Source organism: Balaenoptera acutorostrata, chromosome 3, assembly GCF_949987535.1.
Source record: "Balaenoptera acutorostrata chromosome 3, mBalAcu1.1, whole genome shotgun sequence".
In the NCBI taxonomy this organism is placed as follows: domain Eukaryota; kingdom Metazoa; phylum Chordata; class Mammalia; order Artiodactyla; family Balaenopteridae; genus Balaenoptera; species Balaenoptera acutorostrata.
Genome location: NC_080066.1, coordinates 4,085,410 through 4,103,678, shown reverse-complemented (window position 1 = coordinate 4,103,678; position 18,269 = coordinate 4,085,410). Strand labels below are relative to the sequence as shown.

General features: G+C 50.3%; 1 protein-coding gene across 3 annotated transcripts in view; it reads right to left on the bottom strand.

Annotated features, from left to right (window-relative positions):
• Positions 1-18,269, bottom strand: part of NSUN6 (NOP2/Sun RNA methyltransferase 6) — an 85,137-nt gene that overhangs the window by 32,438 nt on the left and 34,430 nt on the right. For all 3 annotated transcript variants that reach the window (XM_007196404.2, XM_057542162.1, XM_028162424.2), the window contains 2 exons: positions 17,766-17,847; positions 14,530-14,649 (listed from right to left, as the gene is read on the bottom strand). In XM_007196404.2, the coding sequence (XP_007196466.2) occupies positions 14,530-14,649; positions 17,766-17,847 (202 nt within the window). The remainder of the gene's footprint in view (positions 1-14,529; positions 14,650-17,765; positions 17,848-18,269) is intronic.

Here is an 18,269-nt window from a genome sequence, read left to right as displayed (position 1 = left end):
GGACAATTAGCCTTCCCCACTTTCCTCCTATCCCCAGTTTTAAAGCTGAAGTCATCATCCAAATGAATATCAAATTTACATCCAATACTGAAGTCTTACCTTTTAAAGAACACAATCTTGCCAGATAATTTTCTTATAGTGCCCATCTACTTTTAATCCGCAAAACTCAAAAGCAAAAGCAGTGTTTGCAATCTTCTAAAGAAACTTTAAAATACCCATTTGAGATAAATATTAGAAAATCGCCAATTTGATGTGCCTTGCTCACCTCTGGAAGAGCATGAACTAACGTTCTGAGACATCTGCCTTCTGGTCCTCTGAGATACAGACGAATGTTACTTGTAAAATCAATCCTCAGCCCAATACTTTCTGAGATACATACATATAACAAAGTTCATGTGTATTCTGACAACTAAAGACAGAAAAAATAGAAGCCTGTATATCACAGCAAAATGTTCTGCACTGGTAGTAGTTCAAAAATAATTTTACATGGGAACACTTCGATTAAGCCAAAGTCAATAAAGACAAGAGGCTACAGTTTTGTGAATGAGTTGTGGTGGTCATATTTTAAAACGTACTATGAAATGTTCTGCAGAGATGGTGATGTAAACGTTTCAATGTATTTTTTTGGCTTTTGTTCCTCCTTGTTGTGACATACGCATTGACTGCATAGATTACAATACTGAAGATTTGCTGATTATGTTCTTGAATGTGACACCAGGTTTAGCGGCCGGCATAGTTCCAGTTAATACCTTGATGGACAGGGAAACCATTTCAAGTGAATTGAACTGGAAAAGTAGGCAAAACCCACCAGAATAAGGTTCCACTGTAACTACAGTGAAGGAGAAACTGCACTGGCTGAAGGCTGCTCTTACAAAAGTACAAGACTGGAAGCCTCACTTATACAAAATTCTGCTTAACTACAAAAAAAAAAAAAAAAATCAACAACAATGACAAATTGAAAGTATTAACAAAATCTGGGATTCAATTCTGGCTCAAATATTTCTGTTCAGGTTCCTAGGTGCTGGCCCACTGGGAGATTGCCTAAATGGCCCCAATTCTTCAAGTCTCCATGTATCCCCACCCTCTGCCGTTGACCTTGCAACAGCCGGCTGGTCCGAGTCGGGCTCGGCCACCTGGTTTGCACTGGCCGACGGGATGACAGTAGGAGTGACGCAAGGAGAGACGCGGAACGCTGGCCTTGCTCTGCTTTGTCCTCTGCCACTGCTGACCCTCAGCTACTGCGCTCTGCTGTGCTAGTGCCCTAGCCCCACAGGAGGGTAAGAGATGCAGGAACCAGAGGCAAGACATTCCAGTGGCCTCAGCTGAGCCAACCTGAGCCTAACCCAAGTGAGTGAGCCCACCCAAGGTCACGAGAAACTCCGGCCAACCCACAGCTGACCAGGTGCCAGAGTCAGGCTGGGGGCCACAGACTGAACCCCAGACTCCGGAGGTGGTGCAGTGCCACCGAGGCTGTGTGGTTGTTTTCACACAGCGTTATAAAACCAGCAGAGAAGGCACACACCTCTAATATCCAGCCTCTCTCTGGAAAGACTTCTTACGGGAGAGCAGAAAATACCTCTGAGTGAATATACTTTTAAGCAAATACAATAAATATCATACCGTACGTAAGTAAGGGGGATAATTATCACTTCCTCAAAGCATATAATCTTTACATTTGAGCTTTCAGGAAAACTGAAAAATGATTTGCATTAAATACCACAACTCCATAAAATGAACCCTTCTGTTTTGTGTTCATTTTACACACTGGTGGTATTTAATGCATTTTTTCCCTAAAGAGTTTTTTTTGTTTTTTTTTTGTTTGTTTTTTTTTTTTACTGTTACCACCTTAAATTCTTTTTCGACAAACAGTAGTGTAAGTTAATAGGCAAGTTTATCTCCTCTAATGAACCATGGGTATCAATTCCACGATATTTAAATGACAAATACCTTTTTCTATTGGAGATCTTTCTTAGATTTAAGGCTGCTCATTGAGGTTACACTAGTGCTACTGCAATGTCTGTGTATATGTGATGAGGATATAGACAGTGTATGGATTTTACACACATATACACACACATTTATAGTGCAGAGATGACGGGTTTAGGCCTTCAGTGTATTAACTGAAAATATACAATTTTATATTTATATATTTTTATCCCCATTTGCGACACTGTGAATGTTTCAGAAATTCTAATAGTGTCAAATATGAATGTGTAAGAAATGACAATTTTCATCAGAAGTCTTTGGACAATTAAAGTTATCTGCACTAATGAAAGGGAAAAGTTACAATTTCATCCTTGACACAGTACAAGTTCCAACTATTTTCTGTGCAAGATTGCTTGTAAATCCCTTGACAGTCCTAAGCATCATCAAATATGGATCAAAAATGTATCACCTGATAAAGTCCAACATCTGGCACTTGCGAGAATGGGAAATACTGTATCTTTTATCAGGCAAATTAGCTGGAGCAAAGGCTTTTGCTACATCAGCCTCATGGAGGTTTCCACGCCAGAAAGTCTTACATCAGTAGGTAATTTTTTCTTATTTATAAATTAGTACTAAGAAGAAAACCGCTGAGTTTCCTAGGCACGTAAGCATTTTTCCTGCTGTATAAATCTGAGCTAAATTAGAAAAGTGACAGCGGATACCCGGCCTCACTATTCTCATGTCCCTGCTCTGCTCTTCAGCCAGCTGAGATTCTACAGCACGTTACATACACTCCCGTATATACATCCTCAACTCACGTGCGTCTGCTTCTCGCACATCCAAGGGACAAAAGCTCAGCTGTGATTAAACCCAGGCCTTCGCCAACTTCCTGTCCATCCCCACGCAGCCAAAAAGCACATCACTAGCCCAACTCATCTCACTCTAAATCCATGACTGCTGTACTCATGGGGCCCTTGGTGCAAAACTGAATTCTCATGATGCATCCGTAGGCCATTCTCACTCCTTATCCTAGATCGATACTTCCTGTCTTCTCAAACCCCTGACCCCCTGCCTTCCCCTTCCCCTTCCCCATCCCCATTCCCATCTGAAGACCCTGCTTCCTTTTCAGAGAAAACTGGAACAACCAGAAGCCAACTCCCAGCCTCCCACCACGTGTACCAGCCCACCAACACCTCTACCCATATCCTCGGCCTTACCTCCTATTTCCATGGATAAGCTGTCTCATGCCAGCATCTAAAGCCACTGTGCATCAAATCCTGTCCCATTTCACCTACCCCAAGGTCCTGTCCCAGCCATTTTCCCATTCCCTCGGGGGTAACCAATTTCCCCTTTTAATCTCTCTTCCCCATCAGCATACACTGCTATTTCCCTCATCTTAGAAAAAGGACTCCCCGAGTCCACCCTCCAAGCACTGCCCCATTTCGCTGCCCTCCGGTACAAACGTGCCCTGCCCCCGCAAAGGAGTTGTCCTGATTCACTTTCTTTGCTTCCTCTCATTTTCTATCCAAGCAGGCATTTCCACTCACGCCCATCACCTACGAGGTGCTGAGTCCATGGGGAGGGATTCTCGGGCCTCACCTCACTGGCCCAGCCGGGACGTTTCACCCAGCTGCTCGCTCCGTCCCCTTTCGACCCCTTCCTGGCGCGGCGCCCAGGGCATCACGGGCCTCTGGTGGTCCTGCCGCATCAGTGGCCCTTGCTCCCGGTTCCCCGAGCCCCAAGTGTCGGCGCACCGCAGCCCCGAGGCTCGCCTTCCAGCCTCCCCCACCTTCTACCGCCCCGCGTCAGCCTCACGGCCTCGCATGTTTTATCCATGTGTTGACGACTTCCAGACTTCCATTTCCAATCCAGACCTCTCCCCTGTGCCCTGGACTCAAATATCCCATTGCCTGCTCCACGTCATCTCCTGGCTGCCTAACGGGACCGCACTGTAATACAACCACCCAGCTGCCTAACGGGACCGCACTGTAGTACAACCACCCGGCTGCCTAACGGGACCGCACTGTAGTACAACCACCCGGCTGCCTAACGGGACCGCACTGTAGTACAACCACCCGGCTGCCTAACGGGACCGCACTGTAGTACAACCACCCGGCTGCCTAACGGGACCGCACTGTAGTACAACCACCCGGCTGCCTAACGGGACCGCACTGTAGTACAACCACCCGGCTGCCTAACGGGACCGCACTGTAGTACAACCACCCGGCTGCCTAACGGGACCGCACTGTAATACAACCACCCGGCTGCCTAACGGGACCGCACTGTAATACAACCACCCGGCTGCCTAACGGGACCGCACTGTAGTACAACCACCCGGCTGCCTAACGGGACCGCACTGTAGTACAACCACCCGGCTGCCTAACGGGACCGCACTGTAGTACAACCACCCGGCTGCCTAACGGGACCGCACTGTAATACAACCACCCGGCTGCCTAACGGGACCGCACTGTAATAGAACCACCTGGCTGTCTAACGGGACCGCACTGTAATACAACCACCCGGCTGCCTAACGGGACCGCACTGTAATACAACCACCCGGCTGCCTAACGGGACCGCACTGTAATAGAACCACCCGGCTGTCTAACGGGACCGCACTGTAATAGAACCACCCGGCTGCCTAACGGGACCGCACTGTAATACAACCACCCGGCTGCCTAACGGGACCGCACTGTAATACAACCACCCGGCTGCCTAACGGGACCGCACTGTAATACAACCACCCGGCTGCCTAACGGGACCGCACTGTAATAGAACCACCCGGCTGCCTAACGGGACCGCACTGTAGTACAACCACCCGGCTGCCTAACGGGACCGCACTGTAATAGAACCACCTGGCTGTCTAACGGGACCGCACTGTAATAGAACCACCTGGCTGTCTAACGGGACCGCACTGTAATACAACCACCCGGCTGCCTAACGGGACCGCACTGTAATAGAACCACCTGGCTGCCTAACGGGACCGCACTGTAATAGAACCACCTGGCTGCCTAACGGGACCGCACTGTAGTACAACCACCCGGCTGCCTAACGGGACCGCACTGTAGTACAACCACCCGGCTGCCTAACGGGACCGCACTGTAGTACAACCACCCGGCTGCCTAACGGGACCGCACTGTAGTACAACCACCCGGCTGCCTAACGGGACCGCACTGTAATACAACCACCCGGCTGCCTAACGGGACCGCACTGTAATACAACCACCCGGCTGCCTAACGGGACCGCACTGTAATACAACCACCCGGCTGCCTAACGGGACCGCACTGTAGTACAACCACCCGGCTGCCTAACGGGACCGCACTGTAGTACAACAACCCGGCTGCCTAACGGGACCGCACTGTAGTACAACCACCCGGCTGCCTAACGGGACCGCACTGTAGTACAACAACCCGGCTGCCTAACGGGACCGCACTGTAGTACAACCACCCGGCTGCCTAACGGGACCGCACTGTAATACAACCACCCAGCTGCCTAACGGGACCGCACTGTAGTACAACCACCCGGCTGCCTAACGGGACCGCACTGTAATAGAACCACCCGGCTGTCTAACGGGACCGCACTGTAATAGAACCACCCGGCTGCCTAACGGGACCGCACTGTAATAGAACCACCCGGCTGTCTAACGGAACCGCACTGTAGTACAACCACCCGGCTGCCTAACGGGACCGCACTGTAATACAACCACCCGGCTGCCTAACGGGACCGCACTGTAGTACAACCACCCGGCTGCCTAACGGGACCGCACTGTAATACAACCACCCGGCTGTCTAACGGAACCGCACTGTAATAGAACCACCCGGCTGTCTAATGGGACCGCACTGTAATACAACCACCCGGCTGCCTAACGGGACCGCACTGTAATACAACCACCTGGCTGCCTAACGGGACCGCACTGTAATAGAACCACCCGGCTGTCTAACGGGACCGCACTGTAGTACAACCACCCGGCTGCCTAACGGGACCGCACTGTAATACAACCACCTGGCTGCCTAACGGGACCGCACTGTAATAGAACCACCCGGCTGTCTAACGGGACCGCACTGTAATACAACCACCTGGCTGCCTAACGGGACCGCACTGTAATAGAACCACCTGGCTGTCTAACGGGACCGCACTGTAGTACAACCACCCGGCTGCCTAACGGGACCGCACTGTAATACAACCACCTGGCTGCCTAACGGGACCGCACTGTAATAGAACCACCCGGCTGTCTAACGGGACCGCACTGTAATACAACCACCTGGCTGCCTAACGGGACCGCACTGTAATAGAACCACCCGGCTGTCTAACGGGACCGCACTGTAGTACAACCACCCGGCTGCCTAACGGGACCGCACTGTAATACAACCACCCGGCTGTCTAACGGAACCGCACTGTAATAGAACCACCCGGCTGTCTAATGGGACCGCACTGTAATACAACCACCCGGCTGCCTAACGGGACCGCACTGTAATACAACCACCTGGCTGCCTAACGGGACCGCACTGTAATACAACCACCTGGCTGCCTAACGGGACCGCACTGTAATAGAACCACCCGGCTGTCTAACGGAACCGCACTGTAGTACAACCACCCGGCTGCCTAACGGGACCGCACTGTAATAGAACCACCCGGCTGTCTAACGGAACCGCACTGTAGTACAACCACCCGGCTGCCTAACGGGACCGCACTGTAATAGAACCACCCGGCTGTCTAACGGAACCGCACTGTAGTACAACCACCCGGCTGCCTAACGGGACCGCACTGTAATACAACCACCCGGCTGTCTAACGGAACCGCACTGTAATAGAACCACCCGGCTGTCTAATGGGACCGCACTGTAATACAACCACCCGGCTGCCTAACGGGACCGCACTGTAATACAACCACCTGGCTGCCTAACGGGACCGCACTGTAATAGAACCACCCGGCTGTCTAACGGGACCGCACTGTAGTACAACCACCCGGCTGCCTAACGGGACCGCACTGTAATACAACCACCTGGCTGCCTAACGGGACCGCACTGTAATAGAACCACCCGGCTGTCTAACGGGACCGCACTGTAATACAACCACCTGGCTGCCTAACGGGACCGCACTGTAATAGAACCACCTGGCTGTCTAACGGGACCGCACTGTAGTACAACCACCCGGCTGCCTAACGGGACCGCACTGTAATACAACCACCTGGCTGCCTAACGGGACCGCACTGTAATAGAACCACCCGGCTGTCTAACGGGACCGCACTGTAATACAACCACCTGGCTGCCTAACGGGACCGCACTGTAATAGAACCACCCGGCTGTCTAACGGGACCGCACTGTAATAGAACCACCTGGCTGTCTAACGGGACCGCACTGTAGTACAACCACCTGGCTGCCTAACGGGACCGCACTGTAATAGAACCACCCGGCTGTCTAACGGGACCGCACTGTAATACAACCACCTGGCTGCCTAACGGGACCGCACTGTAATAGAACCACCCGGCTGCCTAACGGGACCGCACTGTAATACAACCACCCGGCTGTCTAACGGGACCGCACTGTAATAGAACCACCCGGCTGCCTAACGGGACCGCACTGTAATAGAACCACCCGGCTGTCTAACGGGACCGCACTGTAATAGAACCACCCGGCTGCCTAACGGGACCGCACTGTAATACAACCACCCGGCTGCCTAACGGGACCGCACTGTAGTACAACCACCCGGCTGCCTAACGGGACCGCACTGTAATACAACCACCCGGCTGCCTAACGGGACCGCACTGTAGTACAACCACCCGGCTGCCTAACGGGACCGCACTGTAATAGAACCACCTGGCTGTCTAATGGGACCGCACTGTAATAGAACCACCTGGCTGTCTAATGGGACCGCACTGTAATAGAACCACCCGGCTGCCTAACGGGACCGCACTGTAATAGAACCACCTGGCTGTCTAATGGGACCGCACTGTAATAGAACCACCCGGCTGTCTAACGGAACCGCACTGTAATAGAACCACCCGGCTGCCTAACGGGACCGCACTGTAATACAACCACCCGGCTGCCTAACGGGACCGCACTGTAGTACAACCACCCGGCTGCCTAACGGGACCGCACTGTAATAGAACCACCCGGCTGTCTAACGGGACCGCACTGTAATAGAACCACCCGGCTGCCTAACGGGACCGCACTGTAATAGAACCACCTGGCTGTCTAATGGGACCGCACTGTAATAGAACCACCCGGCTGTCTAACGGAACCGCACTGTAATAGAACCACCTGGCTGTCTAATGGGACCGCACTGTAATAGAACCACCCGGCTGCCTAACGGGACCGCACTGTAATAGAACCACCCGGCTGTCTAACGGGACCGCACTGTAATAGAACCACCCGGCTGTCTAACGGAACCGCACTGTAATAGAACCACCCGGCTGTCTAACGGGACCGCACTGTAATAGAACCACCCGGCTGTCTAACGGGACCGCACTGTAATACAACCACCCGGCTGTCTAACGGGACCGCACTGTAATAGAACCACCCGGCTGTCTAATGGGACCGCACTGTAATACAACCACCCGGCTGTCTAACGGGACCGCACTGTAGTACAACCACCCGGCTGCCTAACGGGACCGCACTGTAATACAACCACCCGGCTGCCTAACGGGACCGCACTGTAATAGAACCACCCGGCTGTCTAACGGGACCGCACTGTAATAGAACCACCCGGCTGCCTAACGGGACCGCACTGTAATAGAACCACCCGGCTGTCTAACGGGACCGCACTGTAATAGAACCACCCGGCTGTCTAATGGGACCGCACTGTAATACAACCACCCGGCTGCCTAACGGGACCGCACTGTAGTACAACCACCCGGCTGCCTAACGGGACCGCACTGTAATAGAACCACCCGGCTGTCTAACGGGACCGCACTGTAATAGAACCACCCGGCTGCCTAACGGGACCGCACTGTAATAGAACCACCCGGCTGTCTAACGGAACCGCACTGTAATAGAACCACCCGGCTGTCTAATGGGACCGCACTGTAATACAACCACCCGGCTGTCTAACGGGACCGCACTGTAATACAACCACCCGGCTGTCTAATGGGACCGCACTGTAATACAACCACCCGGCTGTCTAACGGAACCGCACTGTAATAGAACCACCCGGCTGTCTAATGGGACCGCACTGTAATACAACCACCCGGCTGTCTAACGGGACCGCACTGTAATAGAACCACCCGGCTGCCTAACGGGACCGCACTGTAATAGAACCACCCGGCTGTCTAATGGGACCGCACTGTAATAGAACCACCTGGCTGTCTAATGGGACCGCACTGTAATAGAACCACCCGGCTGCCTAACGGGACCGCACTGTAATAGAACCACCTGGCTGTCTAATGGGACCGCACTGTAATAGAACCACCTGGCTGTCTAACGGAACCGCACTGTAATAGAACCACCCGGCTGCCTAACGGGACCGCACTGTAATAGAACCACCCGGCTGCCTAACGGGACCGCACTGTAATACAACCACCCGGCTGCCTAACGGGACCGCACTGTAATACAACCACCCGGCTGTCTAACGGGACCGCACTGTAATAGAACCACCCGGCTGCCTAACGGGACCGCACTGTAATAGAACCACCTGGCTGTCTAATGGGACCGCACTGTAATAGAACCACCCGGCTGCCTAACGGGACCGCACTGTAATAGAACCACCTGGCTGTCTAATGGGACCACACTGTAATAGAACCACCTGGCTGTCTAATGGGACCGCACTGTAATAGAACCACCCGGCTGCCTAACGGGACCGCACTGTAATAGAACCACCTGGCTGTCTAATGGGACCGCACTGTAATAGAACCACCTGGCTGTCTAACGGAACCGCACTGTAATAGAACCACCCGGCTGCCTAACGGGACCGCACTGTAATAGAACCACCCGGCTGCCTAACGGGACCGCACTGTAATACAACCACCCGGCTGCCTAACGGGACCGCACTGTAGTACAACCACCCGGCTGCCTAACGGGACCGCACTGTAATAGAACCACCCGGCTGTCTAACGGGACCGCACTGTAATAGAACCACCCGGCTGCCTAACGGGACCGCACTGTAATAGAACCACCTGGCTGTCTAACGGGACCGCACTGTAATAGAACCACCCGGCTGTCTAACGGAACCGCACTGTAATAGAACCACCCGGCTGTCTAACGGGACCGCACTGTAATAGAACCACCCGGCTGCCTAACGGGACCGCACTGTAATAGAACCACCCGGCTGTCTAACGGGACCGCACTGTAATAGAACCACCCGGCTGTCTAACGGAACCGCACTGTAATAGAACCACCCGGCTGTCTTACGGGACCGCACTGTAATAGAACCACCCGGCTGTCTAACGGGACCGCACTGTAATAGAACCACCCGGCTGTCTAACGGGACCGCACTGTAATACAACCACCCGGCTGCCTAACGGGACCGCACTGTAATACAACCACCCGGCTGCCTAACGGGACCGCACTGTAATAGAACCACCCGGCTGCCTAACGGGACCGCACTGTAATAGAACCACCCGGCTGCCTAACGGGACCGCACTGTAATAGAACCACCCGGCTGTCTAACGGGACCGCACTGTAATAGAACCACCCGGCTGTCTAACGGGACCGCACTGTAATAGAACCACCTGGCTGTCTAATGGGACCGCACTGTAATAGAACCACCCGGCTGTCTAACGGGACCGCACTGTAATACAACCACCCGGCTGCCTAACGGGACCGCACTGTAATACAACCACCCGGCTGCCTAACGGGACCGCACTGTAATAGAACCACCCGGCTGTCTAACGGGACCGCACTGTAGTACAACCACCCGGCTGCCTAACGGGACCGCACTGTAATACAACCACCCGGCTGCCTAACGGGACCGCACTGTAGTACAACCACCCGGCTGCCTAACGGGACCGCACTGTAATAGAACCACCCGGCTGTCTAACGGGACCGCACTGTAATACAACCACCCGGCTGCCTAACGGGACCGCACTGTAATACAACCACCCGGCTGCCTAACGGGACCGCACTGTAATACAACCACCCGGCTGCCTAACGGGACCGCACTGTAATACAACCACCCGGCTGCCTAACGGGACCGCACTGTAGTACAACCACCCGGCTGCCTAACGGGACCGCACTGTAGTACAACCACCCGGCTGCCTAACGGGACCGCACTGTAGTACAACCACCCGGCTGCCTAACGGGACCGCACTGTAGTACAACCACCCGGCTGCCTAACGGGACCGCACTGTAGTACAACCACCCGGCTGCCTAACGGGACCGCACTGTAGTACAACCACCCGGCTGCCTAACGGGACCGCACTGTAGTACAACCACCCGGCTGCCTAACGGGACCGCACTGTAGTACAACCACCCGGCTTCCTAACGGGACCGCACTGTAGTACAACCACCCGGCTGCCTAACGGGACCGCACTGTAGTACAACCACCCGGCTGCCTAACGGGACCGCACTGTAGTACAACCACCCGGCTGCCTAACGGGACCGCACTGTAGTACAACCACCCGGCTGCCTAACGGGACCGCACTGTAGTACAACCACCCGGCTGCCTAACGGGACCGCACTGTAATACAACCACCCGGCTGCCTAACGGGACCGCACTGTAATAGAACCACCCGGCTGCCTAACGGGACCGCACTGTAGTACAACCACCCGGCTGCCTAACGGGACCGCACTGTAGTACAACCACCCGGCTGCCTAACGGGACCGCACTGTAATAGAACCACCCGGCTGCCTAACGGGACCGCACTGTAATACAACCACCCGGCTGCCTAACGGGACCGCACTGTAATACAACCACCCGGCTGCCTAACGGGACCGCACTGTAGTACAACCACCCGGCTGCCTAACGGGACCGCACTGTAGTACAACCACCCGGCTGCCTAACGGGACCGCACTGTAGTACAACCACCCGGCTGCCTAACGGGACCGCACTGTAGTACAACCACCCGGCTGCCTAACGGGACCGCACTGTAGTACAACCACCCGGCTGCCTAACGGGACCGCACTGTAATACAACCACCCGGCTGCCTAACGGGACCGCACTGTAATACAACCACCCGGCTGCCTAACGGGACCGCACTGTAATAGAACCACCCGGCTGCCTAACGGGACCGCACTGTAGTACAACCACCCGGCTGCCTAACGGGACCGCACTGTAGTACAACCACCCGGCTGCCTAACGGGACCGCACTGTAATAGAACCACCCGGCTGCCTAACGGGACCGCACTGTAGTACAACCACCCGGCTGCCTAACGGGACCGCACTGTAATACAACCACCCGGCTGCCTAACGGGACCGCACTGTAGTACAACCACCCGGCTGCCTAACGGGACCGCACTGTAATACAACCACCCGGCTGCCTAACGGGACCGCACTGTAATACAACCACCCGGCTGCCTAACGGGACCGCACTGTAGTACAACCACCCGGCTGCCTAACGGGACCGCACTGTAATAGAACCACCCGGCTGCCTAACGGGACCGCACTGTAATAGAACCACCCGGCTGTCTAACGGGACCGCACTGTAATAGAACCACCCGCTGTCTAACGGGACCGCACTGTAATAGAACCACCCGGCTGTCTAACGGGACCGCACTGTAATAGAACCACCTGGCTGTCTAACGGGACCGCACTGTAATACAACCACCCGGCTGTCTAACGGGACCGCACTGTAATACAACCACCTGGCTGCCTAACGGGACCGCACTGTAATAGAACCACCTGGCTGCCTAACGGGACCGCACTGTAATAGAACCACCTGGCTGCCTAACGGGACCGCACTGTAATACAACCAAAACTAAATGGCTGATTCTTCCCTGCAAAACGTGCCCCTCCCGTAGTCCTCCCGACCCGGCAGCTCCATCCTTCCAGGTCCTCTGGCCAAAAACCTAAGGAGTCACACTGCGCTGGCCTCTCATTTTCACAACCCACGTCCAATCCACCAACAACTCCTAACAGCCCCAGCTTCGAAACACCCAGAATCTGATCAACTTCTTACCACCTCCATGACGCCCCTGAACTGCTGTCTCCTAAGCGGTCTCTCTGCTTCCGCCGCTGTCCTCTTGCAGGCTGTCTGCAACGCCGCAGCCAAGGTAAGGAGCACGCAAGCTTATGTCGCTCTTCTGCCCCAAACCTCCAAGGACGTCCCATCGCTGCAGCGGACGTGAAGTCCCGGGAGAGACTGCGAAGCTGCTCCGCCCATGCCCCGGCCCCCACTCTCTGATCTCTTCCCCGCCCCCGACCCCACTCCTCACTTAGTCTGCGCCGCAAAACTACCACGGTCCCCCCCAACCCGTTTCCCTAGCAAGTTGGCAGCGTCCAGCCTCAGAGCGTTCGCACTTACGTCTCCTCTGGCTGGTACATTCTTCCCACCTGTAAGTCTTCCCTAAATGCCACCTTCCCAGTGGGCTTCTCCCTCGCCACCCACTTCAAACTGTAAACTCACTCTCCCTTCCCCAGTATTCCCAATCCCATACCCCTCCCACAGCTATATATGCCTTATCTTTTACTCACTCATTTGTTTCTCATCTGTGTCCTTTTACTGGAATGTAAGCTCCATGAAGAAGGAAACGGTGGTCACTATGGTTTACTGCTGTACGCCAGTACTTGGCACACAGTAAGAATAAATCAATATTTTTTAAATCAGTCCATCAATTAAAATCTGACTCTAGATCAAGAAAGCTACTGTAGGTGGAGCTACTAGCATGTGCAAATATTTTAGGAACCATTTGGTTTCACAGAATTTGAAACAAACCGGAAAGATAGCATCAACTGGCCGTATCGTTCTAGAGCTGAAGAATCTCAGTTGAAGCAGAGTGGTTACAAGGCCACACAGCTTTGAACACAGATAAAACTAGTGCACGATGCAAGAAAACACATCAGCAAATATGCATACATAGGAAAAAGCAGTAATATCTGAGCTAAAGTTATCCAAGGACAGACTTTTCTTTTGTGACAATGAAGCAGGCTTTATTAATTAAGCCAAATCATGGTTTTTATGAACCCCAAGGCGAGAAGGACACGGACACATACAGATGTTCAGTATGTGTGCATGTATTCAGTTGGCCAAAAACATCTTACAGAGAAACCCGGACGAACATTTTGGCCAACCCAATATATTTATTATCATCTTTATATTTGCATATATATCAACAATATATATTTGGACACTTTAATAATGGACTGCCAAATTAACTTTCAGTGGTAGAATTTATTTGAATAGTTTAAAAAGTGTCAAGTCCTGTAATTAAGAACATGAAAAGGTCTCTTAAATGTTTCATTTAGACTTAATTATTTGAGGGAAAAATTCTATTCCATAAATGTATTAGGCAAATCTGGGATTCAAGAAGGTCTTGAGATAGTCTTCACAAATGACAATGGTCTACTGAACTTAATATGTGATGCATGACATTACTGAGCAGCCTCCTCTTTGGCTGAATCGAAATCGACCAGATTATGAATGTCTGTATAATGTTCCGTAAGTCACACATACTCCCACCTCCATCACTGAGACACGCAGTGTATCAAGAGCAGCTCTGCGTGACGACGGCCTCACCTGATCGTGCATCAGCGCTGCAATGTGTGTTGTTTTGCCTCCGGGGGCCGCACACAAATCTAGAATCTTCTCTCCAGGTTGAGGATCCAGAACATGACTTACTACAGCAGACGGCAAATTCTATAAGGAAAAAAATAATAATTTGTTATCAGTGACAAGAGATCATTTTAAGTTTCAGAATCAGAGGATGTAAAGAAATCTTTGGAGGTAACCCAGTACAGCGTCCTTGGCCAAGAGTATGTTTTCTGTAGACATACCAGTGTCGGGATATTAACAATTTTCCAGGGTGTCCTACGATCTCACAGGACAGCCACACACATGCACGACACATTAAACACTGAACTCTAATATAAAGACATTAAAACACGTATGTGGCCATTGAAGATTCAGTGATTCTCCATCTAGAGATGATAGTGATGCTTCACCCCTAACAAAGATAACGTTAATGTAATGGCCAAAGATGACAGAAATTTCCAATCCAACGTAATACGTTAAGAACCTTCTGGTATGCAATCAGTTGAAAGCATGAAATAGTTCCAGTGAAGAGGCTTCATTAAATATTTAGATGATGACAAAGTTTCCCTAAAACAATTTCATCTACTACCTTTCTCTACAGTATTTCTCAATCCTGGCTGCATGACAGAATCACCCGGTGAGTTCTGTCTTTTGCTGTTTTTTAATGTGCAGTCATCTAGAACAGTTAAATCAGAATTTCTGGCAACAGGGCCAGGCATCAGTGTTTTTACGATCTCCCCAGGTGCTTCTAACGTGCAGCTAGCTGTGCACCCTTGCTACGCTACAGCCATTCTCAACCTTAGCTGCAAACTAGAACCACCTGGGAGAGCTTTGCACCATCCTGACCCAGGCCCCACCCCAGCCAGACCCACTAAAACCCATTCCTATGGTAGAGTCCAGGCAGCAGTACGTATTTAAAGCGCTCAGATGATCCAACCTCATCTGGCTTTTAAATCAATCATTTCCAAGAAACCAGGCAATGAAAAGACCAACTTTTGAGCACCATCTTTGATTCCAGATAACCTAGAATGTAACTAGACTCTAACTGAAAACAGCTGTTGTAAATATTTAAGTGTTAAACCTTTCACTGTCAATCATTTCAGTTGTGAACGACATCAAAGGCATTTCTGTACTTCTGTGGATTGCGGTCAGGCACATCAAAAGCTTCCTTTGTGGTTTCGAAAAACCAAACAATATTGCACATTCGTAATTTTAATGATTGTGTGCAACACTCCAATTAGCTTTATAAAGTACATCCTTGTGTAACTTCAAGTGTTAACATGAGAAATAATCAATTATCACCAGCCCTTTACAACCTTCTCTCCTCAACAAGGAACCCACAATGTGAAGCTTCCACGTTAGCTGTTGCAAACAAGTAACAGTACAGATTTGGGGATAATGGTTTCCAGAGAAAGGCAAGGCAAGAGGCATTAAAAAAAAAAAAAAAAAAAACCCCACAAATTTCACCAGGGATTTTCCCAAGTCTATAATTCTACCTATCTGTAAAGTACCTTCAATAATCACACAGAATGGACAAAGTACTAATTGCCTAACTCTGGGGCTTACAAGGTATACAGCCAATCACCCTACGAACTACCTCATCTTCACAAGTTAAGAGGTTGCTGAACATCATTCAAGAAATGGTATCAGTGTTCTTCAGTTACAGCCAGTGCAGGCTTGTGATAATATATTCAAAGAGCCCAGCACAACACCACACTTTATAAGAGGCTGGCAGGACTGCCCTAGTGGCGTAGTGGTTAAGAATCCACCTGCCAATGCAGGGGACACAGGTTCGAGCCCTGGTCCGGGAAAATCCCACATGCCACGGAGCAACTAAGCCCGTGCGCCACAACTACTGAGCCTGAGCTCTAGAGCCCGAGCTCCTCAACAAGAGAAGTCACCGTAGTGAGAAGCCCAGGCACCGCAACCACCAGTAGCCCCCCACTCGCCACCACTAGAGAAAGCCCGCGCACAGCAACGAAGACCCAACACAGCCAAAGATAAATAATAAATAAAATAAATAAATTTTTTTTAAAAAAGAAGCAAGAGCAGTCTTGGGAACTGTTTCTCTAAAAAAAAAAATTAAAAAATAAAAATAAAAAATAGAAAGAAACCAAAAAGGCTGGCAAAGACTACTGAAGAAGATTCTATATAACCGTGTATGACTTTATATTAGGTTATGCATCCTAATGGTCTACATCATCACTAATGTAGAATCAGATGACAAACGTAAATCTGTTTTTCTATTTGTTCACCCCAGAATTAACCTCTGGATTTATAAAATGACTTCTGGTTACATACTAAGCAGAGCAGAAAGCAAATGTCATCTACGCTTAAGTTAGGGTACAGATGCTACTACCTACCAATTGCGCGACCTTATTCAAGAACCCGACCAGATCCGGTCTTCCGTATCTTCATGTTACATTGGTAAGACTACTAATAATAAAATAATAAAACTACCACCTAACAAGCAGACTGTAACAAGTCATATGAGCTAATGTACATGAAAGTACATCATAAACTGGACAAGGGAAAACAAATTACTTGTTATATCACAGCAATTGATAACCATCTGACCAAAATCTGCTAGTAGTAAACCATCTGAATCTCACTCAGAGTTACACATGGACCACGTACATGTATAGCAAATGCATGCTTTATTTAGGGATTAATAGTGGAAATGGAAAGCAACCATTACAATAAGCTACAGTAAGTAGATTTTTTTTTTTACAGCAGTTACAGACATTTATTTTATAATAAGAAAAGTACAACCATATTTATTAAACTTGAGGGTAGGAAGGAAAGAGGGAGGAAAGCACATTCAGGAAGAAGCTCTCAAACTAAAGCTCAGAACTGGTGCCCGAGAGAAACGACACAGACCCCGCCGTCCCACATGGCAGAGCCTCTCCTCTCCTACGGGTGAGCGGCAATCACACCAGCACCCCTGTGCACGCCTTCTCATCCTCCTTATTACCCTACAATAAGCACCGCTGGGCAAAGGAAGGGAGAAGAGATAGTCAATCACTTGAGAAAAAGAGAAAGTGCTTACTAAGCTTTTCCTTACTACTTAACCGAAGGTAGATCAGAAAACATATGAATACACTGCAAAAAAAAAAAAAAAAAAGTTAATAGAAGCGAAAAAACAAACCCTTAGATTTCAAATAATTCACTGAAGTATATATTTCAATGTCACTAAATATTTTGCTTTCACAAATACTTACTTGTAAAAATAAGTAGCTAGGCAGTACATTGTCAAATGAGGGGCTCAGATACACTGGGTCTGTCATTCTTACGCCTATGCCTCTGAAAAACAGGACATCTAACATTACTCAGTATAAATTAGACAATCTACACAATCTCCATTTCTAAGAATATACACAAGTAACATGTCAAATATAAGATGTTGTGCCTTTTTAAAACCTTTTTTACTCAACACCAAAATACTTAAAAGTATTCCTGTGAAGTGTTTCTGGATTTTTACCCACAGGAGAGTAGGCCACTGGGAGCACTAAAAAGGATAAAGTTACATAAAATTTTCATTTAAGCACCACTGAATTCCTTTAGAGATCTGCACAGACTAAAAAGTGAAGACCATCTGAGTCTTTATTCACTGATGCATTCTCATCTCTCTGGTAACAGATTTATGACCACTGTTATTAGCCTTTCAATTCAACAAACATTTTGTGATCCCTTCAGTTTGCCAGGCACTATGCTCGGTACTTGTA